Source organism: Penicillium coprophilum (assembly GCF_028826855.1).
Source record: "Penicillium coprophilum strain IBT 35676 chromosome Unknown utg000004l_segment0_segment0, whole genome shotgun sequence".
Classification (NCBI taxonomy): domain Eukaryota; kingdom Fungi; phylum Ascomycota; class Eurotiomycetes; order Eurotiales; family Aspergillaceae; genus Penicillium; species Penicillium coprophilum.
In genome coordinates, this window is record NW_026622723.1 from 6,318,417 (window position 1) to 6,345,221 (window position 26,805).

A 26,805-nucleotide genomic window follows, 5' to 3' on the forward strand; every position below is an offset into this window, starting at 1 on the left:
CTTTGAACAACAGCTCACTTCCCTCTCAGAATGACTTGAAATGACTGATGTGCTGAAATCTCTCCTATAGCTCGGTTGCGATTGGCACCATGCTAGTACCCACTTGTCATCTCGGCATTTTCACTTGGTCAGCCTCCAATGTTGATTCAACATGTCAACTAACCTTGGAAAACTCTCCACTACGTGACTGGTTCATCCTGATCATCCATGTTGTTGGCCTGCTCGCCATCCTTGCTGTGGACCCACACGTGACCTAAAGAGGCTGAGCGCAATGATTGATCTCTCAATTGCTGATATAGTCCGATCTCTTACTGATTTATACAGTACAACCTGCAAGAGTGGGTTCTGGCTATGCACCCAAGAGTCATCTCAGAAGTGTGTTTCCAGTAACATATTCTCGGGAGCAAGAATACACCTTGCCATCCATAGTGCGCCATTCCTCCTCCGCTCCCTGCGAGGTACCTAGGGTGCTCCAATGTCGAAATTTGGCCACACTTCTTTTGATGTATAATCAATGAGAGAAAAGAAGACGATGGTTAGTTATTAGGCAATTGCTTGGAATGCACGGGCAAGAATGTCGTTGAGCTCCATGGTTCCATGTCGTAGATCTCTTGCACTTGTTTTGGCGCCTCGTTGCAGATAGATCAGGTAAACAACAGCTGCAGGCTTCTATGATTTTATTATGTCGACTCAAAAAGGAACTCTCAAGCAAAGTCGAGGTCTTTCAGCTGAAACCTGAACATTCGATCTGAAAGCTTATGATGATACGCAGGTACTTGGTACGGATATATATTGATATAGTCTTTGGGGGGAAAGTGTATGTTATCATTAAGCATGACAAAAACCAAATTCTTTAGGGCTTAGAGAGGCGATTCAAATCTCTTGGCTGGCATCTTTCATCATGGCATCGAGCTCATCTCAGATCTCACCTAGGATGCTCTCGATCGATCGACTGTTTCATAAGCAGAGTATATGGCTCGAAAAGACTGTGTAGGATGGTGCAAGTTGTTCCAAGTTGTTCCATGGTGAAGATTCATTCCAGATTGCTGCTCCTTGCTTGATATTCCACCCCTTTTGACTTTCGGCGATTTTGAGCGAGATCTATAGATGGCGTACAGTTATCGACTGTTCTAATTGGTCCTTGGGGTTGTTGACTCTGGAATGTCCCCCCTGGTTAATTCCTAGAGCCACAGCGATGTGAGTGCCCTGCTTTCCATCAAAACAAGTTGTTCTACGATGCACTTAACCTCCCACCATTGGATTGATCCCGAATTCCGGGACCAGAGTGGCTTGCATTCTCATCTTGTTTGTTGATAGTAAAGCTTGACTGTGGGAATATGGGATAATTATTCCCGACAGATTGTTTGAGTTTAAAAGGGATCGTATCCTGACGGTCATTGATGCCGAACATCCAACATCCATTCGACAAACTTCGCCAACCGCGTCTCTTATTTTCATTCCTTTCAGACCCACGCTCAACTCAAGCGTCATTCCCTCGTTCTATTATATTATTTACTGGCTTTAATACAGTGTTCCCCCATTATGAAGGGAATCACTCTTCTTTCGCTTTTTGGTGCTGCTCTAGCTCATCCGGCGGGCCTGGTGAGTACTTTGGATTCCACATGTCTATAGGCCAAGGCGCAGATCTGACGGAAGATTTCAGTGGTGGGGTACCGATCTCTGCTACACTAGCCCAGAGAATACCGACAATCAGTGCTCAGAGGCTCAGGAGAACGGCTTTGACTTGTCTGAGCTGTTAGACGATGACGATTGGGTCTTTGGAGGCAATTGGGACTTTGGAGGCTTTCACTTTGCTGGCCTCGAGGCCAAGAAAGACTGTCATGAGTCTGGCTACGGGGTAGGTCTCATAGGTCACTACCACATATTCAAAGAGTCTTGATTCTAACCCCTTAAAGAGCACTTGTCTTGGTGGAACGCTTTCTAGTGATGATGACTGGACAATCAAGATCTCTGCCGAGGATGCTCCATTCTCAATCCGAAACTTCCATCTGTCAACCTCCGAGGACACCGATGTCTTGATCATCTACGAGATGTCTGATGGTACTTCCTGTCGTCATGTCGCGTCGAGCTCGTCCGATGGAATTGATGTCGGCAATGACCAGTGTGGTGGTGCTGTCTCAGTCGAGTTCACACTTCCGGAAGACAGCAAGTTCGGGGATTGTGAGCTAGAGATCTATTCAATCGACTTTGACTGCTCTACTGGAACCAAGCAGCCTGAGCCTCCTGCGCATTGGACCTCTCCGGTTACTCCTGAGGTGTCTACCATCAGCCACTTTGATCCTCCTCACACTCACTCGGAGCCCACCTCAAGTATCTCCCTGTCCACCGCGCATTGGACCCGGCCTGTCACACCTGAGGTGACTACCATTAGCCACTTTGATCCTCCTCACACTCACTCGGAGCCCACCTCAACTATTTCCCTGCCTACCACGTATTGGACCTCCTCTGTTACGCCCGAGGTTTCTACTATTAGCTATGACGACCCCCCTTACCCTCACTCGGAGCCTACCCCAACAAATTCCCTGCCCACCGCGTATTGGACTTCCACTGTTACGCCCGAGGTTTCTACTATCAGCCAATATGACCCCCCCCACACTCACTCGGAGCCTACCACACCAGCTTCTCTGCCTGTCACACCGAAGGATCCTATCGTTAGCCAGTCTACCTGGCAGCTGACGACCTCAACAGTCTGGACTACACAGGAGTTCACTATCACCAAATGCGCACCCACTGTCACTAACTGCCCTGGCCATTCGACTGTATCGGTTACCTCTACATATCCCTTGTCAACCACGGTCTGCCCAATCAGCCCCGTCGATCCGGAGACCAGCACTGCATCTCAGGTTGTTTACACAGACCCTCTGATCACGGGGACTATCCAGACCACGACCGCTACCGCCCCCAACCCACCCGCTGTCACTGTCCCCTGCCCCAACGTGGTACCCAAGTGCCTCAACACCTGGCTCTCCATTCCCAAGTGCGACTCCAACAGCGATGTCGGATGCTTCTGCCCGTCCACTGAGTTCACAGACAAAGTCAGCTCGTGCATTCGGGCCTGGAGCAGCTCTAAAGACGAAGAGGATTCCGCCCTTGCTTACTTCGCCGGCATTTGCGCCCCCTACGTCCCAAAGAACCCTGCTATCGTCGACATCGTTTCAACCTCCACGTCGACTTTCACTTCTTTGGTCTACGCCCACACCACCACCGCTGATCCTGAAACCACACCTACTTCTGTCGAGGCTGTTGGCGTCACCTCATCTGTTCCTCAGACTCCCTGTACCACCATCAGCTGGGCCTCGCATACCGCAACTGTTCCCCTGGTTGGATTCAGCACGGTCACTTGCTCTTCCACAACCTCCGTGAATTTGGTTGTGGTTTCTACTATCGATCCTCCTTATAACACCGGTTATCAGCACATTGCGTCCTCGACGATGGCAACTAGCTGCAAAACTCCCACCCCGCTTAATACACCAGCTGCCCCTACTGCCACTTTCTCCAAGCCCAACGGTGTCGTCACACCAAACGAGCCCACGGCATCCGAGCCAACCGAAACTCCCACTTACGGCAATGCGGGATCGAAATTGCCTTTGTCTAGTTTCTGGGCTTTCGGTCTTGTGATTTTGGCTCTTCTCTTCTAATCGTTCCCTTGTTCAATTTCTGAGAAAACGAACTTCACTTATCTTATATAATCCATTGTCATTTGTTTCTTACATTCTCCAAATTTTTCTTATAGCTCGCAATATTACTATTGTTTATGACTCTGATACAGTGACTACCTACATACCTAGTTTGGTAAGCACTCCATTCAGTAATCTTGACACCTGTAATCCCAATGGGGAGTTTGCCGGAAAGACAGTGATGGTCAAATCTCCTATAATATAAAAGTCTCGTCATATTATTTGATATTTGAAACTCATTTCATCATCATTGATATTCAAGGAATATAATACATGAAAAGAAGAAGCCGCAGCACCCAAGACATCGGAAGTACTTCTGAATGGAAATCTCATATCACATTTCGCTTGAATCCCCAGGTTGAAGACAACAAGTTTTGGATCGGTTGAGCCCGGGGGCTGCCTCATAGGGCCGAAGAGTGAAGAAGGAATACACTAGGAGGTCGGCTGGAGGCATCCCCAATGGTCCATTGGCTGCGTTTGAACTTGTAGCAATGCACTGTAATTCCTTTTGTCATAAGATTACATTGATGGACGGTGCAGAGCTTGGAATGCTGCTTTGATATACATGACCTTCGTATGGTCTCATTTACACATCAATTCAGTCACTGCGGACCTTGCCCGCTGCCACTCCGACAGAAGACGAAACATGCGCAGGCAAAGTAGGGGGATCGATCTCCCGAACTTTTGCATCAAAGCCGACCTTGAAGCGCCTGTCTCGCCAGACAATGGTTACACCGCCATATACCGCCATGATCCAGATGGGCAGGGCCAGCAGTTCGCGGCCAAGCCAGGCGGCAAACCATTGCATGAACGGGCGACGAGTAGTTTGGGACGATCGATAGCGCTGGGGCCGAGCAAAAGCTGGGGTATCCTCATCCAACTCAATGCATTTTGCCGAATGCAACTTGATATACAATGTCCAATCGACCAGGACCCAGGAGATGATGCCAAGTGCGAACAAAACAAAAAACGCACTCCACGTCCCAAGATGGGCAGCGAATTGCACGCCTTTTCGCTCAAGATACGGAGCCAAGGCAGTGGTGATGCCCCAGGCGCCATAGATTGTGCATAGAAATGACTCGGTGCCAGGCTCGACAAGCGTAGCAAGCAGGACGGTAAATTTACGCACTCGTAGCCACCGGACACGACGGGCGATATATGCCGGCACGCTCATGTTGGCAACAGGCTGAATAGCCATGTCACCAAAGACCATAGCATGCTTGCCCCAACGCTCGCCGAGCTCTTTTTCTTCCCTCACCTGCTTCTTCCATAGCAGATCACCAATCAGATGGTCTTCGCAGATGTTGTCGGAGAAGAAATCGATACCAGGATGGCGAGTCTCGGGACCGGAGGGCGATGAACTGGTGAGATAGTCGAGATGGGAGCGGCGGAACATGTTCGATTTTCCCACGATGCATGGCGCAACGAGAACTGTGTTAATCGCGGTGTACATTTTCGCATGTGCGGAGGACAGGAAAAGCTCTTCCAAGCGACCACCTCCAGTCGCGATCATGGCTGTAGGCCCATCTTCTGGACGCACGCACGGCATCGCTGCAGCCGCTGTATCAGCAGCCGTGGCTTGCGGGTTGGCATCTACGAGCGCCTGTCGCTCTTCACGCAGGTTGCTCTCTCCTGTCACATCCACAGCCACGGGGAGATGGTGCACGAACTTGTATTTCTTGCTGGATGAGGGTCCAGTTCCACACAGTCTGTCTACCATCCGGGCACAAACTCCCTTCCCGACCCAGACATTACAGTCAATGATCCAAACGATATCTCCTTTCGCTTCACGATACGCGCGGCTCATATTTCTGATTTTAGGATTCGGCCCGAGCGTATACGCATTGATGCCATCCTGCTGTAACAGCGGATCTTCGTCTTCGACGAAAATCTGCGCATCGACATGCGGGAAATCGGCGATTAGTTTGCGGAGAGTAGGATAGGCCGGGTCATCGCGTGTCGATACACAAAGACGAATGCTAAGCTTATCGCGCGGGTAGTCCTGCCGAAACGTGGCAGCAAGGCAGTCATAGAGGTGCGGCTCGAGACCCTTGACAGGCCGGATAGCGGTGACGTGCGGTGAGTCGGAGGCGTTCGTTAGCCGTGACCGATGCGGCTGGCTGAGAAAGTATTTCCATCTGACCAGGAAAAAATAGTGTCAGTGATATATGTTATATCGAGATAGCAGGTTGTGTCATACATCTGAAAATATCCGAGGCCGCAAACTCCCTGTATGAATGTATACCAGATCAGGGCAATCCAACCAATCGCGACGGACACGTTGACCGCGTCATCGTCAGGCCCGAGGAATGAAAAGGTAGGCTCTAGCATGGACCACGAAGGAAAGGCGACATATACACAGATGCAGATGAGAACGACATTCTGGAGAAGAAGAAGCAATCGGATGCGGGTGGGAATCATTTTTGTCTGTCTCCGCCGAGAAAGCTACAGGACACGTGCATTGGACCAACCAGAGGGCATATCTTCCAAATACTATAAATATTAAATTAAATAGCTGCCTGCTTAACAGTTGCCTGCTCGGAACCTCCGGATGTAAATATAAGTACTTATGTTGTTCAATTGCCGAAATTATATTCGTTTAGTCTCGAATAGGAATATTGAAAAAAAAAAAGCTCCCCCAAACTCCAAGACCTCTCATGATACTGAAACCAAATGCAAAACCCCATTAATCATATTTTCTTCTTCTTCCGGACCAAGCTCGCATTGAGCACATTGACACCAGCCGGCTCTGGCGGAGCTAGTTGTGTGTCTCCTGATTCATTAGGTGGTTGGGTCTGATTCACACCAAGCGTGTTGCTCTCGCCCAATGACTTCTTTCGCTTGCGGATCAGTCCTAGATCTAGGACATTGTTGGTATTGGTATTGACAGGCTGAGAGATAGTGCTGCTTATGGTGTTGCTGCCGACAACCTTCTTTCCCCATGTAAGCTCATCTGCCAGGGAAGAAACTTGGTCAACGTAGAGTTTGGTACTGGCGACGACTTCTTTCTTGTCATAGAAATGGTCTAGAACCGAATCCATCATTGTTTTGTAGTCTGCTTCGCTGAGGACGACCTGTCCACGCCCGGCCTCTGGCCAGTCGAAAGGGTTAACAGTGCTAGATCCACCATCATGGAGAACTTTGGGGGATGTGTCGGCAGTCGTGGAATTGGTTCTTGCCTCCGTCAAGGTGGCATTTTTTTCAGACTGGCGAGAGCCATTCTGTACTTGCTCCTCGTTCCCAATGGTCCCAAGAATCTCTGTTCTATTGGAGACCAGGCTATTGTCAGAGGAACCACGCGTTTGGCTTTCCATTGATGTCGAGTTCATCAGACCAGGAGGATTGATGACCAACCACAAAAAGCCGACTAATCGACCAGCAGAGCATTCTTGGCGGAAAGACATCATCTCCCAGAATTGATCCAAAGACCGTACGCTGCGCCAGCGCCCAGCATTAGCAATGACAGGCTGACCTTCCTTCTCCTCGGGAAGTTCACTGTCCAAGTCGATGAGGAACCGAGTCTTGGGATCATCGGGGAAGCGAGGCACCAAGCAGCGAGGAGGAGCTGAGGGGTCATGGCACAATTGCTTCAATGGGTAGCTGTTAAGCCACCGTGGCCGATCCTTCGCATCCGCCTTTGCTGTAGGTGGGAAGAAATTGCGTGTCTCAAAGCGGTCACAACTTGGAACAATTAAGTATGCGGTAGCAGAGGCCTTGAAAGCCTCGACTGTTTGATCCAGTGCTTTCGTTTCTTGGGGAGCAGATTCTGGCTCGTGCTCGCGTAAAATCGGATCTAGCACACGACACCACCACTTAATGAGGCCCCGATCATCCAGAACGTGCTTTTCGGCGTTCTCAATGCTGCCCGGGAATAGGTACTGATTCTGGGCGCGGGCGAACAGCGACACGACCAGACGGACACCGGGCCGTTGGCGGGTTCGAGCCAAAAATGAGAGAAATGTGTTGGAGACCAGTCTCAGAACAGACACCTTGCGCGGCAATTTTAGAAGATGCAGAAGACCCGTCGAATCAGCCTTGGAGACGAAGATGGTGGTCAAGTGGGCCGTGTTGTAGACCATCACCTCCATTCCAAAGATAATTGTCTCACCGTCATCATTGGAGTCAATTGACACCGATAGGAAATGATTTTCACAGAAGGTCGGCTCGGAGACCTGGCCCGGCGCCGCTGCAAAGAGAGCTTCGCATGGAGTGGGTGTTGAGGAGACATGGCGAACGATGACCTCAACCCCGGTGGGGAGCATCTTGGCCAAGAGATCTCCCAGATCTGCCGCCATTCTCATTCGTCCAATGAGCGTCGTGGAAAAGGTGAAGAGAGGAGCTGGAGACCGCAGAACTCGATTTCGCGCCCTTGGAGATCACGTGCCAGGAACATATATGGACTGCCGGTTTAGGAAGATCAATATATAGATATCCAGTCAGTGCTCTTTGATTAAGTTGTTTGAATGATAGTGAGAGAGTGAAGATTCCAGTAATGAGATTGAAGCCAGACGTCTATATAGAATGCTTGAGTGAAAGAATATGAGGACGCTTTGTGCTTGCAATCTTGGAAGTATGTTTGCTCAATACTAAGACGAGCCACCCTTCATTTCTGGTGTTTGAACATGAGGCATCTCCGTTTGCCCGCCAGATATTCCCTATACTTCTCCAGCCTCCATGACTTACACTTATCATTTAACTCAAACTGTTACTGCTAGACACAGGCAGAATCGCAAATATTACTAAAGTAAGACCAATTTGATGGATATCTCGCCGGATACAAATTGCATAGCCTCAAAGATACTGACATCAAGTTTAACACTGCACAGCCTAATAACGCTGAGAATACCTATCAAGATGCCCCATAGACATTCTGGGGACTTCATAGGTGAGCCTACATTTGTGTTACCTCGCTATGTTCAAACAAGTCACTAAATATGCACCCCAGTGCCTGACATCAACACACAGGAGGTCTGCGTCCAGTTACAGATCCGTTACGCCTGTGGACATTCGACAGGCGGCGAGTTCATCAAATGTCAACGCCACATGGAAAAAGAGGATGAACGCTGCGCTGGTCGCCAAATTCAACATATAGATGTCAAGAATTCACCACACAAGTGCCGTTTATGCTTGCGAAGTGAGTGAGAGATGGCATGGTACAAATCCGGCAGGACTTGATGAATGGCTTTACCTCGGAAGTCTTGGGGAAGGATGAAGATGGAGAGTTCAGACACATATTACTATCAATGATTATTGACGGAGGAACCTGGACTTTCTATTTTTGAATCAAGAACACCACCAGAAGGATAAAGGGAATCTGACCGGCGCTATTGACCCAAATCCCAGTAGAATGCCACCCGAGGGGCAGAAAGCGTAAATATACCAAAGTGCAAAAGTGGCCGTACTGCCATGATGTCACTTCTAGGGCCTGATGCTGCTCAAAAGTAAGAAGCCACGGCATCGAGATCATCGGCATTGAGCAGAATGACCCCCTCTCTCAAAAGAGTCCTCCACACAAGGTTTCGAGTACGAATCGGGAAGTGCGGCGTATTCCAATATCTAGCACCGATTCCGCGCTCATTGGCAGTGGCGATTTGATCTCGGAGAGCTTTGAGTTGGTACTCTGAAAGAATTGGATCCGTATCGACAGTTATCTTGCCGACGGCCTTTTGGAAATCTGTTGATGCAACGGGCGAGATAATGCCATTTACACCGGCGTATTTGGGATCATTGAGATTTGCGAGAGGGGCATCGAAGAAGTAGTCTCGATCTTTGATGGGTGCAACCATGTCGAACGGTGTCTCCCCGGTGCCAATGATAGTGACGGGTCCATTGGTAACGGTCTTGCCATCTTTGACGGTAGTAAGGTAACCCTTCTCTCGTAGAGGCTTTAAAGCAGCAATCACAGCTTCAAAAGTTTCCGGGCCGGAGGTCTTCACATCAATGAAGAAGTAAAGCGTTTGGTCGGGAACAGTATCCCACACGCCGCTGTTTCAACAAGCATTAGTAGTGAGGCCATGTGGGACCCTGACCAGAAACTCACTTTTTGGTAGGCGATTTTATAAAGGGACTCTCCGGATTCTGGCGCTCCAGGACATCTAGAATTGGATTGATATACAAGGATTCAAGAGTTCGCGACGCTGTTAGGGCGGATTCGTCATGACCAACCTTGCTTGGTTAGTATGCTGCCCAAAAGAAAGGACAAAACATTATATGATCACAAACTCACATAAAGGGTACCGTTGTATAGCCAGACATCAGCTTCGGTAGATGTGCAGCCGTGTGAGAGACCTGCGCATGGCGATGTTAGGGGCAATCAGATATTAGGCACTAGAGCTCCCGCATACCGGTATAGAAAGGCTCATCTCGCCAATAGTCACTTTGGTATAATCAGCATATGACCACTCACGAGCAGGCACCACGAAAAGTATCCTTACTTATGAGAATGAACAGGAATCTAGATATTCGGGTCCCCACGGTTAACAAGATTGTCCAGATGGCGGAACACTCACAGAGCGTTTATTAATGTAAATAACTACCAGATAAACTCACAGGTAAGAGATCTCTTGTTATATCAGTGGGATACCCATAGTCTGAGCTGCCGTGGGTGTTTCCTAATATGCTCTGTAGGCTAGAGGTGATCGCCGCAATGGCTGGATCCGGACCCGCGAGGAGAGCCACAACAACACCAGAGAGGAATAACATAAAGACAGATAGCATGAGCCGACGAAAATACCTTAATTTCGCCTTCACGTATAGGGCTGGAGTTATGAAGAAGTTGAAATTGAATTGATTGAAAATCAAAGAGGCAAATTGCAATGACGATCGGGACTCGGACTCACGTGTTTCGCAAGGTATTTGTGTCCATAACCCTACCGTCGAGACGAGATATTTTATGATTTTGAATACGTACCCTTTCTTTTCTTAATATGATCGATGTGTAGAATATTAGAAAAAACCATCCAAATGAACACTCAAGATGAGAGGTCTAGTGTTTACTTTGTACAAAGGAAAATCGAGAATGGTAATGTATGGTAACTGGCACGAATGCCAGAAAGTGCTAAAAAGACAAGAAAATCAAGACTAACTCCATCATTCAAGACTCGAAGATGGATGATAGCAAAATTTTCGAAGAAGAGGTCAAGTTACCAAATGAAAACTATGTACGTCACGGAAAATATGACCTTAAACCTCCCGCACACTTGGGGAAGAGGCAGCTCCGGAGTCTTGTGAATTTCTACCTCGAAGGCTGAGGTTTCCGATACGTTGGACCAGGTTAGTGCCCACAGCATCAACTGCACCTTTGGGCGCAAGCAAGGTAGGGCCTTGAGCGGCAGCCTCTTGGACTCTGAAGAGTTTAATAGCTGTGCTGTTCCAGACACCAACTGTTCCTGGAGTTGCACCAGAAGCGGAACCCACTACCATCTCGCTGGAAAAGATGAAGCCCCACAGCAGTGATTCATACCAGCCCATGGAAAGTGCAGACCACTCGAATGATTGCACGCGAACGGGGGTTGGCTCGGAGATAATACTTGTTACCTCCGGTTCTTCAGCAAATGATGGGAGATTGTGGATTAGTGTGCGGGCCTCCGGGCTAGCTGCGCTTGCGAGCGCTGCATCAGGGATATGAGGTGCAATGGCTGAGATGATGGTGAGGATCGTGTGCAAAGGAAGCTCCGGCAACCAAGACTCGAGCTTGGAAATATTGTTAGTAGCGAAATATTTAGGGGAAAGGTGTATCTGTATAGACTTACCCATGGGACGGTTGGTGTGAAGCCGCTGGCGGAGGGGGTGAAAATAGCAGACATGCTTGTCTGACTGGTCATGCTATTTTGTCGGGAGAAAGTGGGATGCCCAGCAGGTTTCTTTCCCCGTGCCTTTTCGGACATTGCTCGCACCTGGTGCGCTCCGTTCTCGTCTATAGTGGATGTCACAGAGGGTCTCCGTGAGGTTTGAGCTGAGAATGATGATTGTGATGGAGTCTGTGCGCCGTCTTCCTCACGGTCCTCATCGGAGTCGTCATCGCCAATTGCAAATGGGCTGTTCTCTTCGGGGATCCTAGTCAACGGTGATCGGGCACCCGAAGGAGTGTGGAGATCATCCTCTGACTGTGAAAGTGTGGGGCTGACAGCTATATCTGAACTACTGCCAGCTTTCCTCTTCTCATTCTGCCGCTCGATCTCTTGCTGGCCACTCTCGAGAGTGAAAGCTCTCACAGCTTCGAAGCGTTGCTTATATTTTAGTATCGAGTAGACGAGATACGGATTGTCTAGATAAGATTAGAAACGACCTTGCCGACGGATAAGATCCGGGTAGGGAATTTACCGGTAAATTTGTGCTCGAGGATAATGTTGATGAAGTCGAGCAACGAAGCAAGAAGAGTGTGGTTGGTCTCGTTTGCCAACAAGAAACTGGGCGCAGACATGGAAGAGAAAAGTTGAATGACCTTCGAGCAGGCGCTCGGAGAAATGCGTTCGATATAGGGAGCAATGTTGTTTAGGATGATCAAAAGGGCAGGATATACAGTGTCAAGATTCCCCTTGCTGGTTGTCATCAACGTGTGAATCGACTGAGGCGGTTAGTTTGCTATTATTATTTTGGATGGGGAAAAACAAACCATGATCAGATAGTCGGCATAAGACCCCCGGAACTTGAGTAGCCGGATCGACTGTGGCAAGGTTTCTTGGGCTTCGAAACTGTTGTTTAGGCTCTTCCCAAACGTTGGCTCAGCACTCATCGTCTGAAGGATGAAAACACACATCCGGACCACCCCTTGTTTGGAAGCATCCATTCTATACTCCATCGCATAGAAGATACATAGAACAAGGAAGTCATGGGAGCGATTGGAGTCGATGATAAATGACCGGAACCTTTTGTTGCATTGCAAGGTCTCCCAGAAAAGGACCAACATCTCAGGGGCCCATTTCACTGATTTTTGACTCCCGGGAAGATAAGAAGCAGTGGCTTGCATCTGGTTTGATCAATCAGCATAATGTCTGAAAAAATGATTGAGCAGAGGGTATATACCGGCTGGTTCAGAATTCTTGTCATGCCATCCACCAGGAATTGGAAGTCTTGAGGTCTATGTAACCTGCCGAAGTAATGGCGATAGTAATTCTTCGGTGGAGTCCCACGGCCGTCTTCTGGGATGGGATACATCAAGAGGACAAGAAGAAGCTGCACGCAATAGATCACTAATATCTGCTTGGGATCTTTCCAAACAACGTGGTCATATGGGACTCTCCACGACGCAGGATTATACTTCATTGCCTGTTTTGGATTAGCATGGCTCCCACAGCCGATTGGACAGAACATACTGTATTGAGAAGGGAGCAAAGGAGGGTCAAGACAGCCTGCTTATCTTGGCAAGTTGTGATGTAAGTAATTGCCTTGACGCCTTGGACGGGCAATGTATCTATACCAGTCAGCAAATCCTGGAATAACTTGGCTGAATTGGGCTCTGGACTCACTAGGTGGCAAATACATGGCCTTTCCAGTCAGTGTAAGCATAAGCCGGAGAATCTCGCATCGGTTGCTTTCCAATGTTTTGTTGGACCCCATAGCCGTGTTGCAGCCAACACCACTCTGCCAGATCGAGAAAGAGACTTTGCTCTTCGCAGTTGGAAGTCGAGGGATTGTGAAGTCGGCAAAGAAGAGCAAGTCCGTCAATGTGTCTATCAACTCTTCGGCAAGAGGTTTCACATCTTCGTAATCCTCTGCGCGTGGTGATGTCCCGTCTTGGTTATCCTCTGGTTGTGCTTCGTCAAAGAGCACCTCGCCAGAAATTTGTGACTGTCTGGTCCTCCTCTTCCTCCTTGCCCAGAAGAAATTATCCTCCCATCCCTCTAGATGCTCCGCTTCATAAATGTAGGGGAGGAGGCGAGTGAGGATCCGAATGCAATTGAGGACATCACGCTCAGGGGCGAGATCCGGGTCAGGAAACGAGGGGTGGTTTTTCAGAACTGTCAGTCGCGAGGTGACTGCGAGAAGGAGTGTTTGGAAGTTGGGCAAGGCATGATCGCGCGTGCGTCGTATGTCGGCCGGTGTGAAAAGGCTGAAGACATCTTCGGTTGATTCAGGAAGCTCCCAGAACTGCCAGTGTGATTAGTCACGATTTCTTTAGGACAGATGATTCTTTCGTATCAAAACATACTCTGGTCCAGTAGGGGTCGTCTGCGGGGATCTCCTGTTCCTCCGAGAGGCGGAAGATGCCCTGTTTGAACACAAGCTTGGACTCCGAAGCTCCCATAGCGGAAGGAAACAGCTACTAGATCACGCCGTGGGGGGCTGCATGCGGATTCTCACAGCAAATGTTGATGTGTAGGTGAGAGGGTGTCTATTTGCCAAGTGCTGGAAGTGGTTGGCGGTCCTAATCGTCCGGGCGCGGGATCTTGGCCTGAATACGGGGTAAGTATGGCAGATCGGATGGATGCCGCCACCAGTTACAGTGGATTAAAATCATAGCAGAATTCTAACTGATCTTATATAAATACACCTTATCTATATTCTTGCCATTTGTCTGCATGTATCAGAAAGCACTTTGAGGATCTGTCCCATACCTAGGGACGGAAAAGGTATCCAATATCCCGATTATTGGAAATAAACAAAGATTTGCCAAATGAAAGCAGCTTGTAATAATAAACCTTGAATTGGTATCCTTGTAATACATTGGCAATGCAAAGAACCGCTATGACCTGAAACACCACAATCATGAATGACCCAAGCGCCCATTCCCAAATTTGTTCAGAAAACCGCAGAGAATCAGAGAGCTCCTCCACTGGCTGAAAGCCGCCGGCTCCTCTCATATAGCCACTTGTTCTTGACTCCCAGACTTCCCCGTTTTCCCATGAGCGGAGAAGGTGTGCTTGGGCCCATGCTCGAGGTCGACTCTCCAAAGGAGTTACTTCGAGCCAGAGGGGAGGCAGAGGACCCAAAGCTCTGAGATCCAAAGCTCTGCCGTTGAACAGATTCTCTGCCTCCATTTGACATGGTTCCATTCGACATTGCCTTGTAAAGTAGAGGGCTGGAGGCGGGCGAGAAGGGTGTGCTGATAGAAGAGCGTCGCTCAGAAAAGCTTGCATTCGCGGACATAGGAGAGCTCTGTCTGCTTGCAGGACTGGCCTTGCGTGAAGTGGAAAGTCGGTATCTGGGTGGGGTAACATATGTTGTCCCAGGGGTTGCTGGTGGTGTGACGGCGGGATCCAAGCCCAGAAGTGAGCGTTGAGTGGGAGTAAGAGGAATGTCGGAGAGGTCATCCTTCGGCCGGAAGAGGGGATAGAGCGCCACTAGGATATTGAAAACGAAGAAGAGCTGGAGGATGAAAAGAGGAATTTCTTGATACATATGATTGGTATCGAAAATTTGGCGTGAACTAAAACAAGGCTGTTAACGCGCGACGTGATCCACCGGAGTTCTTATCGTACTCACTAATTTTTGAAGGTAGATCCAAATGTCCAGCTCATTGCCAAAGCTGCACTATTCCAGACCAGCTTCTTCACCTTTTTCTGATCAAACGTGGCCGCATTTTGGCGCCGAACAATCTCATCTAGTTGGGGGTGTCGCCATTTTCCAGGAGTCAAGTTACCCTCTGGGGTGGGAGGCGCCAGCGGAGGTGTCGCTTTCGGGGTGGAAGGAAGAGATTGAGTCGCCATTGCTAATGCAGTAAAGCTGATATTAAGGCTAGTGAGCGAAGTGAAATTGACTCGAGACTGGAATTGTGAATTTAGCCATCGACTCGTATACGATTAGACTGTTTTTTTCATCCTCTTTTTGACAAATAGGGATTGCACTCACTGTTATTTTGAACCTTTTCAACACTAAACTGGGGGAAACAAACACGAGTAGCTGTTAGTTAGTAATGCATATACCTATTGGCGATTGTGATTTTAGAATGTCATTATTGTTGACCATAAGACGGATTGACAGTCCCAAAGTGGCTGCGCTCGGCGGCCGAGGAAGGGGGTTACACGGGCATAAGTTGACCCGGCCAAGCTGACACACCTCTTATCGTGCCCCTCAACGTCATAGTCGCCGATTGTTGACACTTCTTCCTTTGCACACCAAAATGGCTACTGATACTTCACTCGTGGAGAAGCTAGATGCTTTGGTGGCCGATATCTTGGCTGACTGGAATATATACACTACTATTGTCGCTGGGATAGTCGTCACCTTCGGGCTTTACTCTCTCATCTCATCTAAAGATCCAGATGTGCATCCGTTCCTCCTTGCTCGCCAATCGACCGCATCCCCGATACGGCAACAGGGTGAATCTGCTACTTACAGATGCCTGGAAACCCCACATGGTTTACCCCTTCGCTTTGGACTGAATGTCAAGGACCCGGGCGCTCCGAAATGGACTGGTGGCCGAAGAGGAGACCTGCGCGACATTTGGAAGACCGCTATGCGTGGAGCTCTGAATGAAGATGGTACTATGTCGAAAAAGCAAGGCAAGATCTACACCGTTCTAGGTCGAAAGGCCATCGAACATTCTTTGGACCAGGTGACCCAAGAAATCAACGTTATCGGTCATCATCTCCATAAATCCGGGGTGAAAACAGTGGCCGTTTGCCTTACAGACTCCATCGAGCTTCTAGCTACGATCTTTGGTGTGTATCTTCCTTTCGTGCGTTATTCTTGATAGCTAACCTTGTGCAATATAGCTGGTGCTTTCTATGGATACAAGACGGTCATCGTGCCGCACAACCTTCCTGCAGAGACACTATCAGCGCATCTACAACATGCTAACGCGGATGTTCTTATTGCTGAAGCCGGATCTCTTGACCTGTCTCTTATCGCCAAGGCCAACGACCAATTGTCGCTCGTCCTTTGGGTCGCCAAGTATGGCAATCGACATATGGACTGGAACGCAGTCCCCGAGGACGCCAAGGATAGTCTGAAAGTTGCGGTTTGGCATGAACTGGTCGAGGAGTTCAAGGAGCTCGCTAGCTGTGATGTTCCTCAGTATGACCCAAAGACAGAAACCCCCGCCGTCATCACTGTTTGGCCGTCCTCCTCACAGTCCGGCAAATTTATCGATTTCCAGCCAGAGGTAAGACTGACCCAAATTAAGTGGTATCACACTCATTAACATTGAACTAGAACCTTGTGTCTGCCATTGGAGCGATAATATCCTCTATCCCTCGTACCCAGAGTTTCAACCCAAGCGATATTGTTCTTTCTATCGACTCTCTTTCACGGTCATATCCGCTTTGCACAACTCTGGCTGCACTGTTTGCCAATTCATCCATCGCTCTCAACTCTGTCGCTGGGGAGAATGTCGATTTTGCTTTGGCTACGGCTGGGGTATCTCCCACAGTCATTGTCGCTTCATCGCAAACCATGGCTGAGTACCACGACAATATCATGCGCCCACACACTGGTATCATTTCCTCTCTTGGACGCTGGCTTCAGGCACGGACTTTGGATGCAGGAAATATGCCAACGCGCAACTTTTTCAGCCAATTGGCTCGTGTCAGCCCGACCTCTGAGCTTTCGCTGGATGAAGTCCGCTTGCTCTGCATTTCTCACCGCATCGATGGCAACCCTGCTGCCCAGCTTACCTCTGAGCAATTGACAGAGCTTAGGATCTTCACTGGGGCTCGAGTTGTGTATGCCTTGACCGGTCCCGGTGTGGCTGGTGCGATTGCCCAAACAAATGCCTTTGACTATAGATGCCTCACCGGTCCTAGCCACTTTGGCGCTCCGCTGAGTAGCACAGAAATTACTCTGACCAATGTGCCTGAAGGCTCACCCGACGACACAGTAGAGGGACAGGTATGACATACTCAACTCCAATGATTGCACACAGAACTAACGTTAGCGTCTTCAGCTCACCGTCTCGGGCCCTGCTGTTGTCGGCGGCACTGTTACCCTTCCCTGCCGAGCCCGCATCAGCAAGGACAATACCTTGGAATTGTGTTCCTGAGCGTGTCAATCAGTTGACCGACTGAAGTAGCATTTCCTTGGAGCGTATTTGAAACTCGAAGTCCTGGGACGTTTGGTAATGAAACTGACCAAACTATTGCGTATTTCTGAGATAGCACTTGGCGGGATCAGATGTTGCGGGAAATAAAATATCTATTCTCTCTGAAATACAGACCAGCTCCAAAATATCTGGGAAGTACAGTAATATACATGCCGATGTGGCTCAATCAACACCAAAAGGAATCACAACCAAGCTCATGCGTTTTCATCAACCTTTTATTTGAGCTTTGGCTCGAGCAATTGCTTGACCACCTTGTCACCAAGCACGTCAGCGTTCTTCACTTGCTTCAATTGGGAAATCAGGACAGGCTCAAGCGCATCGCAGCGAGCCTTGAAAGCCACGGTCTCTTCTGATAACTTGGACATATTAAGGCTCAAACGCATGCCGTTGTAGAGGGCAAGGTTCTCCTCGACTCTCTCAACATTTCCAAAGCGGGAAGTCGCATCATCCTTGAAATTTCCCCGGGACCAGGCTGCATCAAGTTTTTGAGCGTAGCCACGGACTAAGGATACATCGGCCTCCTTGATCTTCGCACAGGCAGCACTGAGTTCCAAAAGTGTACCGATAACGAAAGGCTGGTGTTTAGGGTCTTCCTGAATGTTCGGAACGGAGTGTTCCTCAGCATCCATCAGGCTAGCTGCCTCCCTCGCGAGTCTCAGAGCTTTGACGGTTGGGACCCCCTTGAAGTCCGCTTTCGCGGCTGTCTTGTGAAGCTCGAAGAACAGACGACGGGCGATGTTCCTGTTGCTGAGACTCAAGCCGGTGCGGTTAGACTGCCTGGCGCACTCGATAATGGTTGAAAGCTTGCCAGCCTCGCTGGTTTTGCGAATAATGTACTCCCACCGATCGCTGGTGATGACATAGTTTGACATCCGGAGTCCACTGAGGTACGGGAAAAGGTTGCTGAAGTTCTTGGTCGCGACCATCATGTTGAGAACCTCGAGTGCTTCTTTCTTCGAGGGCAGTTCGTGGTGCTTCTTAGGCGTGAGGGTGAACTCTTCGTCCTCGCTGATCTTCACGACAATCGGCTCATTTTCCAATTGCTTGGCATATTTCTCCCTGAAAACACTCTTTCTCTGTCGCTTGGGAAGACCAAGAGGTATGAACAGCTCATTGCGGAATCGATCCAGGGCTTCATTTAACTCGGGTGAGGGTGTTGAGGTGAAAGTTGGGATTGCTGTTCCGGTCGTCTCCGATGAGAAATTGATAATGTGATGGATATATTAATGCATACCTGAGTTCGAACCGTAGCTGCGGGCCTGCATTGGTCTCAGAATGGACTGGCGCACCGAGCCGGTGGTGCTCTGGCGGAAGAGCCTGCTCATGGCGATTTGCGCCATCGTGTATGATCAGAGGCTATGTATGAAGCGATTAAGGGTCTGGGAGTAGTAGTCGCTTAGACGATAGAATTTCCCCCAAAACAACAAGAGAACGAGGTTGATTGGTATTCTGGAGTTGGAGGAGAAAAAACAATCGCGTTATCGTAGAAACCCCCGAATGGGTAGCAGGAGGCTTGGCGGAAATTCTGCCGATCCGGCCAAAACTCGACTCCGACTTTCTTGACTTGACATCCACATCACAACTATGGCGGCTCTACCAGCAATGCGCCCGCTGGGCTGCTTAAGGTCCTTGATGAGGGCTTCTGAGCCTATGCAACCCTTAATCAACCGACGATTCATTTCGACAGCCTATTCGAAGAGACCCGAACGGGTACCTCTTCCCCCAACATGCCTGAGCAATTCCTAACTCAAATACCTCTTCGTTTCCGTCCGGATCCCGGTATGTCCTTCTGAATTGAGTTATAATCACGCGAGTTTTACTCATTGTCGCTCTCTCATATAGAGCGCGAGCCCCTCAAGATCTACCCTGCTCCGCCATCTGCTCGCAAAGCATGCAAGGACCCTATCGCAGCGGTCACCGAATCGCAGTTGGCAGTTCTCGACCCCACCGGTGAGCGCAAGGCAATGTTCGACTACCGACGAAACCCGAAGAGTGTCAAGCCCGGCGATATCGTACGAGTGACATTCAAGAACGGCGACCCATTCAACGGAATTGTTATGAGCATCAAGTTGCGCGGAATTGAGACGTCCTTCCTTATGCGAAACGAGCTCACCCGTGTCGCTGTTGAGATGTCGATCAAGGTCTTCAGTCCCAACGTGAACAGCGTGGAAATTGTCCAGCGATCGGAGAAGAAGCGCAGAAGAGCGAGATTGTACTACCTCAGAGACAAAGCACACGATCGTCGCAGTGTGGAGAACGTTGTGGCCAGCTATGTTCGCCAGAAGAAGGCTTTCTTGGGTGGTGGCAACCGTCGGAGGTGATTGAGTTAAGAGGACGTCTGGCGTGACCCTCATTTGCATGCATGTGGCTGTATTACTACCTATCATTTTGTACTTCATCTGTGTCTATAAATTGCGAATTACAACTTTGAGCTCTTTTTTTTTTTTAGCATTCTCATACCCTTCATGGATGTCTTGTTTCGACAAGCTCTTCCTGGGAATTTAGTTTTCCTGGATCTCTAGCTTGGACAACACAAGTGTCTCGGGTTGTTCATTTCACAGTGTTCTTGTCCTCGTTCAAAATGTCGGCAATTTGATATACACAATGCAGTTCAGTTCTTGGATACCTCTTCGAACGTCCGGTCCTTCCATACTTGAAAGAAACGCCTCATCTGCACATCCTGGTGAATGAATGTATCCCGCCCTTCGTCCAAAACGAGGATTCTCAGACCATTACCAGAATCTGGCCCTACTTCAAGTGTATCAATTTTCCCATTGGAATCTCGCGAGTCAACAAACCCTCTCCCTTCATTTGCATATATCAAGACTGCTGGTGCAGTCCTCGAGTCCAGATGGTTGCCGAAGAAGTAATCTTTCTCAAGAAATAATTCTTTTCCATCCTACAAATCAGTTAGCACGGCGATCGATATTGAATGATACAGCACTTGCAAGGATAATGGTCATAGCTTCGTTTTCAAGTCCTCTGTCATCCTGTGCATAGGCCCGATGGAATACAGCTCCATCCGGCGTGTTCATCGTTTTGGCGAATCCATCAATCGTCATTTCTATAGAACAGGACGCTCTAGTCTCCGGGGGATATTTTATCTGGATGGATGTGGTGTCAGAAGGAACGGGCTCATGGCATCTTTGGGGTATTGCCGTAGTTAAGTGCAGGAAGATGATTCAACCAAAGGTTGCTCTGTATCGTATATCAAGTCTGGTATGTTCTGCGATACTTTGTACAACTAATGACAATGACCCGTGACGACTGGTCATCTCACAAACACGAATTCTACCTTGTTCAACAAGGATATGAGTAATCTCATCTCTCCTATAGCAACTCTCGATATGTGGCAGTCCAATGATATCCCGCATACTATACTAGAGTCAATGTCGTACTGGATCGTGCGTTCGTCTTACCACTGTCCGGATGCCATTGGGCAATCTAACCTGGGGTCTTTTGTCGAATATCGAAATAACAAATGAGGTCTTTGCGTTCGGGTTATTCTTCTCGCTTTGATCTCCCTGACTTCTATTTATGATGACGAAAAAAAAAACAAAAAAACCATGTGTTGTTGTTGTTGTTGTTGTTGTTGTTGTTGTTGTTGTTTATTTATTTTATTTTTTTTCAAGGCACTTTCAACAATAGGATGCCCTATACTAGAGCGGATAGCACTGGGGTCCTTTGCTTAATTTCATATTCCTCACAAACACCTTACGGAAAAAGGACTAGGGCTAGTTGCCAAAGTGCCGTGGAATAGGAATGAACCAGCCCAAAAAAGCTAGTGATATACCTGTCTTTATAGATGTCTTATCTTTCATCTTGGTAGCGGCTTTTTCGCAGTTTAAAAATAGGATTTGAGGGTCATTTGTGCAATTGAATCCAGGTACATTATACTATATAAATGCTTTGACAACACCCACTCCAATGTTTATCAACGTAGATATATGATGAGGGAGGAATCTAATACTTAATAGATATATCGGAAGCTGTTGTAGACCGTTAGCTTTCTCCTTACCAGAATTGGAGGACAGCAAGAAGAGACATACTTCAGGTTTTCCCGGTCCGTCAAATCCAAGAACGCAGTCGCATCCAGATCTCTGCCCTCGAGACCACCCTCCATCTGAGATTGGATACGATCGCGCTTTTGATTTTCCCAGCGCAGTAATAGACCAAGGATGCTGATCAAGACAGCTTCAATCAAGTGCGAGACAATCATAGACCAGATGCCAAGCGAGTATGTAGGTCTATAGCTCGAGTTAGCTCTTAAACTCTAGAAACAGTAGAGTTAGTCCATGGGAAAAACGTACGATTGATCGGTCTTGTAGAAGAATGGCCCGGCAATGTTTCCAGTGCAGTATCCCAAGAAAAGCACGGCGTTGGTGACGACTTTCTTGGTATGACCTAAGCCCAGGAAAGCATTAGTCTACTTAATGCTTGGAATAGAGCACTTAATGAGGACATGTTTTACATACCAGCGGTGTTGGCCATCTGCATGCTCAGAACGAGTACAAATGCAGCGTTATATGGGCCTGTCAAGTAATAGCAGATTAAACGACCCACACCGTGTTCGACGGGAACAAAGCGAAGACCAAAGGAGCCGGCAAGGTTAGGAATCAGGAAGATGAGGACAAACACGCATCTTCGATTTTCGTAGCGGTCGTTAAGAAACACGCATGTCAAGATCGAGAGGGCAATAATAACGCCGTACGGAATCTACAGCGTATATTGTGTTAGCTGAAAACTATGTGACTACCAGATTAATCATACCTGCATGAGAGTGGTAACCAATGTTGAGAAACCGAACCCTTTAATGATGATGGTACCGAAGTTCGAGATACCACCGTTGGGAATATTGCCTATGTAGTTGTTAGTTGGAACGGATTTGGATGTGGGACAAGTCACATACAAACAGCCCCGAGAATGAAGAATATGTAGAGCTTATAGTCCATAAAAGCCTCCACAATCTGATACGGCTTGAGATGTTTGTTCTCGACACCAGTCTGATTTTCTCGCAAACGCTCAACAGCCATGCGACGCTCTCTTTTGGAAAGACCGCGAGCCGTGACAGGTGAATCTGGGAGGAAGATAAACATCACAATACCCCATGTAGAGCACAGGGCGCCACTAAAAAGGTTAGCAAAATGGGCAGTTTCAATAGGGGCAAGACGAAATGAACTTACATTACGAGAAACTCGTATTTCCACGACGGTAGTGCACCACGAATATGACCAATTCCGTAGCCCAGTAGTCCACCCAATGCAATACCGAGACCATTTGCTGTATACCACAGACCGAGACGAATTGGCTGTTCACGACGGGTATACCACATGCTTGTGATGAGCATGAAAGCTGGATCAGCACAGGCCTCGGCGGCACCACCAAGGGCTCGAAGAACGGCTAGGGTTTCGAAACTATTGCAGGCAGCTTGGATCATGAGGAAGACACCCCTGAAAGGGAAATATTAGTATCTAATTGCATTGTCTGCGATACTAGTCGAACGAACCACATGAAAATATTCGCGCCCAAGTATTTCCCTAAAACACGAATCAGATGGATATCCAATGAAAATTTTAGGCATGTAATGGGAGAAATGTACCGATTGGAAGACGCTGCATCAGAAAGTTGGTAGGGAATGCCCATGCTAAGAAACCAAAATAGAAGATACTGCTCAGCCAGCTATACCGAGTTCCATGTAGATCGAGATCTTCCTGAATCCCGAAAATAGCAGCATAGCTCAACGTTGTCTGTTTCCCATTAGCATGCTCATCAAATATCCTTTCAGTTGAAAAAGAAGCCTAATCAACGAGACTAACCTTGTCAATATAGAAGAACGCATAACAAACAGCCAAGTAGGGCAAGATCATGAAATCAATCTTCCACAACAGCTTTCTCGCTTCCACTGGATCGACATCCTCGTGGAGCTCGTCCGGATCATCAAACAGCGCCATGGCGGTGTCGCCATCGGCATTTTTGGCTGACTTGAATCTGGAGTGTACTTGATTGCTTTCTGCATGGCTGATAGTGGGAAGTTCGGCGACGTTTGACTTTGAGTCAAGGTCTGGGGGCATATGGTTCGCCATATTGTAATCTTTTCTCATCTGATATGAAATGGAGAAAACAAACCTGGGATTGAGCTACAAGGGTAGATATATATAAACTGCAAGACTAATGCGGAACGGCACAGCATGAAATGTATAAAGTGATCATAATGACCTCGGGACGAGGCCGAGTCTCTTTGTCCAATGTCTTGAAAAGCCATCTCCAGTTTCCCCGCAAATTTCAGAGCCGAACTGCCTCAAGGGGCCTAGCGAAGGATTATCTGAAAGGATCTTTGCGGGGAAACCCCGGGGCCCCACACGGGGGAGACGGCAAGTGAGAGATGACCCCGTCAAAAACGTGGGGAAGGGTCTTGGCTGACGAGCTGTTTGACCAGTACACTCCAGCTAAATGAGTCTGGCTACAAAAGGACTGTCATTGTCGGTGTAAGTCCGAGAATTCGGGTTTGATGCCGCTGTATCATCCACTGAAGTTAACCCCATTGCTGGTCGATAAGGCTTATTATGACATTCTATCATCAAAGTGACCACAGCAGGTTTTGCCTAAAAGCTACCGCTAAAGTCTCCGTTTTTGCTGCTAAATTCGAGACGGGAAAAGCAATATGCCGAAATATATAATCGTGGATGAAGGGAAAACCAAAGAGAGTAAGAAGAACAAGTCCGTGGGTAGACGATAACAATACCTCGAGCCGAGCGAAACATCCCGCAGCAATTCTCAAAACTGGCGAAACAATCTTTATAATAAAGCTGAGAATACTCTTCCGCACTTATAGCGCGGGGGTCCGTGAAGCTGCCAAGAAAAGCTAGCGTTGCAAAGCTAGGGCATATATCGGATTGTATTAGAATTGATCCGTAATATGCACAGACTAGTAATATCGCCAGCACTAAATATAAGAGCTTGGGTCGTAGGGAATATAGATCTTTCATTACACTATCGTGGCAGTACATCACAAGATACACTGCACTTGCAGTGAGCCGACAACTTTCAAAGAGCTGCTAACTTTGAAATTTGTTGATGATGGGTGTACTGAAATCGAGGGAAAACACCATCATCTTACAACGTATCAAAGTAGTATGTATTTATACAGCTATTTAGTAGTGCTTGGTGTGTTACAGTCATGTTGATTTGGAGACCGGAACCTATGCCCAGGAGAGGAAACTTATCCCGAGTTTATGCTTCATTTGGTGTTAGATCATGCGCGCCGAATTTGCGTGCTGAGATCTTCTGCTGGAACATATGATCGAGCTGCTCAAAGGTCCTGCCTTTGGTCTCTGGCAAGCAGAAGTAAGTCCAAATAGAGGCAATGATAGAGAAGCCACCAAAGATAAAGCCTGTCTTTCCTCGAAGATTACCTTCATCAGGGTTTATCATGTAAGGCACGGTAAGAGTCATGATCAAAGTCCAGAAGTTTTGCGTGAAAAACCCAATGCTGACGGTGTATGATCGCAATCGAGTGGAAGACATCTCTCCGCAGATTACGTATCCAAGAGGCCCAAGGGTGAGATCATAGAAGAAGTTCCAGATAATGATCAATACACACTGGCCCATAGCGATCGAGGAGTTGTAATTCGGTACCACGTCGAGAATGCCAATGATGAAGACGATAGCAGTGAGAACGAGCATACCAGGGAAAAGCACTCGCCGACCAATGGTATTTATGACGAACCAGGAGCAGATATTTCCGAGGACGCCAACTGCAGTTACTCCAACGCCCATATCGAAGGAGGCAGATGTAGGGATGCCGGCGACTATTGGGAAAAAAGAAATCATTAGTAAACAAAAATGACTTTGCAAACTTGAGAGACTTACTCTGGAAGAAGTAGGTTGAGTAGCTTAGCACAAAGTTGACACCACTGAAAGAGTTGATAGTCCAAACGGCCATAACAATCAGGGTTCGACGAAGATCAGTTCCTCGGAAACAATCCAGATAGCCAGCGGACGATGCTGACTCCTCTTCAATGCGAACTGTTTCTTGGATCTCAATGAGCCAGCTGTCGATGCTTCCGCCAGTCTGGAATCGTTCAAGGGAGTTTTTGGCCTCGCTATGCTTGCCCCTTTGTACGTACCAATAAGGAGATTCAGGGCAGAACCACACGCCAGAGAGAAGAATCGCCGGGAAAACCCACTGGAAAGCAAAGGGGATTCTGTAGGCAAAAGTGTTTGATTGCCCACCGAAAGCTTTAATGAGGCAGTTTCCGAGGAGCTGACCGACGACAACAAAGACGTTCACCATGGCAATGGTAATCCCGCGAAGCACGACAGGGCAGGCTTCAGAACAGTAGGCACAGGCAGTGACGAGGAACATGCCCAGTGCGATTCCATTGACTAACTTTCCAGCAAGGAGAACTCCTCGTGTGAATGCAAAGAACTGTAAGAAGACAGAGCCACTGGAGATGACACAAGCGATGGTCAGTGTCATCCTTCGACCCATGTAAGGCGAGAGAGGCCCGCAGAGCAGACTTCCGCCCATTCCACCGACTGTCGCGATCATGTTGAAAGCAGCTTGCCATTCTGCCGGAAGGATTGTCGTGCCATCAGGTTGAGTGTATCCAAACACCGCGCGGAACTCGGGTGCGGCAAGAAGACCACCACTGACCTGCATGTCATAGCCCCAGAGGATAGCAGAGAAGCAGAAGAATAAACTGTATAGCATCGCATTTCGGTAACTGGTCAGAGCTACCTTCAAGCTCATAACAGATCCCGAGATTTCATTGAGGTGTTCAGGCTTCTTGATATCGGTGGGATCCAACGTCGGTGTAGCCTCTAGATGGACACTTTCAACGGGTTTCTCTTGATCAAGCCCCATAATGGAAGAGGGAAAAGACGAGGGAAAAAAAAGACAAAGGTGCCCAAAGAAGATTTGAGAGTGAATCAAGATAATCCAAAGTGTTCTCCTGCTGCACGGTGGGGAGTCTCGTTGATTTAATATTTCCAGCTTCTCATACCATCTGCCTACTACCTCCGCATTTTTCCCGGCTTCGGGGTACAAATTTTCGGCCCCGGGTCATGCTCACAATCTGGGGAAGTTAAGTGACAAGTTTGCCAAATTCGCTTTGCCGAAGGGGC

At 48.3% G+C, this 26,805-nt stretch overlaps 12 protein-coding genes across 12 annotated transcripts; 3 read left to right on the forward strand and 9 right to left on the reverse strand.

Annotated features, from left to right (window-relative positions):
- Positions 1-1,542: 1,542 nt before the first annotated feature.
- On the forward strand, positions 1,543-3,659 carry N7500_006818 (CFEM domain-containing protein; the record flags this gene model as incomplete). Its single annotated transcript, XM_056677962.1, has 3 exons — positions 1,543-1,602; positions 1,664-1,858; positions 1,917-3,659. The coding sequence occupies 3 exons, from the start codon at positions 1,543-1,545 to the stop codon at positions 3,657-3,659; spliced, it is 1,998 nt and encodes a 665-aa protein (XP_056532962.1).
- Positions 3,660-4,296: 637 nt separating this feature from the next.
- N7500_006819 (putative ceramide glucosyltransferase) lies at positions 4,297-6,119 on the reverse strand (the record flags this gene model as incomplete). The annotated part of the gene is made up of 2 exons (XM_056677963.1): positions 4,297-5,836; positions 5,899-6,119. 2 exons carry the CDS (start codon positions 6,117-6,119, stop codon positions 4,297-4,299), a joined length of 1,761 nt encoding a protein of 586 aa, XP_056532963.1.
- A 269-nt stretch (positions 6,120-6,388) lies between these two features.
- Positions 6,389-7,993, reverse strand: N7500_006820 (H3 histone acetyltransferase RTT109; the record flags this gene model as incomplete). The annotated part of the gene is made up of 1 exon (XM_056677964.1): positions 6,389-7,993. One exon carries the CDS (start codon positions 7,991-7,993, stop codon positions 6,389-6,391), a length of 1,605 nt encoding a protein of 534 aa, XP_056532964.1.
- A 1,140-nt stretch (positions 7,994-9,133) lies between these two features.
- Positions 9,134-10,400, reverse strand: N7500_006821 (uncharacterized protein; the record flags this gene model as incomplete). Its single annotated transcript, XM_056677965.1, has 5 exons — positions 9,134-9,683; positions 9,739-9,863; positions 9,925-9,986; positions 10,043-10,074; positions 10,282-10,400. The coding sequence occupies 5 exons, from the start codon at positions 10,398-10,400 to the stop codon at positions 9,134-9,136; spliced, it is 888 nt and encodes a 295-aa protein (XP_056532965.1).
- A 480-nt stretch (positions 10,401-10,880) lies between these two features.
- N7500_006822 (Hid1 family protein) lies at positions 10,881-13,944 on the reverse strand (the record flags this gene model as incomplete). The annotated part of the gene is made up of 8 exons (XM_056677966.1): positions 10,881-11,390; positions 11,450-11,964; positions 12,021-12,264; positions 12,313-12,666; positions 12,723-12,965; positions 13,013-13,110; positions 13,166-13,787; positions 13,849-13,944. 8 exons carry the CDS (start codon positions 13,942-13,944, stop codon positions 10,881-10,883), a joined length of 2,682 nt encoding a protein of 893 aa, XP_056532966.1.
- Positions 13,945-14,456: 512 nt separating this feature from the next.
- N7500_006823 (Nuclear pore complex component) lies at positions 14,457-15,346 on the reverse strand (the record flags this gene model as incomplete). Its single annotated transcript, XM_056677967.1, has 2 exons — positions 14,457-15,066; positions 15,123-15,346. The coding sequence occupies 2 exons, from the start codon at positions 15,344-15,346 to the stop codon at positions 14,457-14,459; spliced, it is 834 nt and encodes a 277-aa protein (XP_056532967.1).
- Positions 15,347-15,759: 413 nt separating this feature from the next.
- Positions 15,760-17,619, forward strand: N7500_006824 (uncharacterized protein; the record flags this gene model as incomplete). Its single annotated transcript, XM_056677968.1, has 4 exons — positions 15,760-16,300; positions 16,355-16,743; positions 16,794-17,468; positions 17,524-17,619. 4 exons carry the CDS (start codon positions 15,760-15,762, stop codon positions 17,617-17,619), a joined length of 1,701 nt encoding a protein of 566 aa, XP_056532968.1.
- Positions 17,620-17,894: 275 nt separating this feature from the next.
- Positions 17,895-19,019, reverse strand: N7500_006825 (uncharacterized protein; the record flags this gene model as incomplete). Its single annotated transcript, XM_056677969.1, has 2 exons — positions 17,895-18,856; positions 18,914-19,019. The coding sequence occupies 2 exons, from the start codon at positions 19,017-19,019 to the stop codon at positions 17,895-17,897; spliced, it is 1,068 nt and encodes a 355-aa protein (XP_056532969.1).
- A 387-nt stretch (positions 19,020-19,406) lies between these two features.
- On the forward strand, positions 19,407-20,000 carry N7500_006826 (mitochondrial 54S ribosomal protein bL19m; the record flags this gene model as incomplete). The annotated part of the gene is made up of 2 exons (XM_056677970.1): positions 19,407-19,458; positions 19,522-20,000. The coding sequence occupies 2 exons, from the start codon at positions 19,407-19,409 to the stop codon at positions 19,998-20,000; spliced, it is 531 nt and encodes a 176-aa protein (XP_056532970.1).
- Positions 20,001-20,290: 290 nt separating this feature from the next.
- Positions 20,291-20,741, reverse strand: N7500_006827 (uncharacterized protein; the record flags this gene model as incomplete). Its single annotated transcript, XM_056677971.1, has 2 exons — positions 20,291-20,578; positions 20,619-20,741. The coding sequence occupies 2 exons, from the start codon at positions 20,739-20,741 to the stop codon at positions 20,291-20,293; spliced, it is 411 nt and encodes a 136-aa protein (XP_056532971.1).
- A 908-nt stretch (positions 20,742-21,649) lies between these two features.
- N7500_006828 (putative MFS allantoate transporter) lies at positions 21,650-23,762 on the reverse strand (the record flags this gene model as incomplete). Its single annotated transcript, XM_056677972.1, has 10 exons — positions 21,650-21,668; positions 21,729-21,926; positions 21,990-22,083; positions 22,155-22,395; positions 22,450-22,538; positions 22,589-22,806; positions 22,863-23,129; positions 23,186-23,216; positions 23,279-23,426; positions 23,496-23,762. The coding sequence occupies 10 exons, from the start codon at positions 23,760-23,762 to the stop codon at positions 21,650-21,652; spliced, it is 1,572 nt and encodes a 523-aa protein (XP_056532972.1).
- A 1,147-nt stretch (positions 23,763-24,909) lies between these two features.
- Positions 24,910-26,545, reverse strand: N7500_006829 (Major facilitator superfamily domain general substrate transporter; the record flags this gene model as incomplete). Its single annotated transcript, XM_056677973.1, has 2 exons — positions 24,910-25,487; positions 25,549-26,545. The coding sequence occupies 2 exons, from the start codon at positions 26,543-26,545 to the stop codon at positions 24,910-24,912; spliced, it is 1,575 nt and encodes a 524-aa protein (XP_056532973.1).
- Between the last annotated feature and the right edge of the window lie 260 nt (positions 26,546-26,805).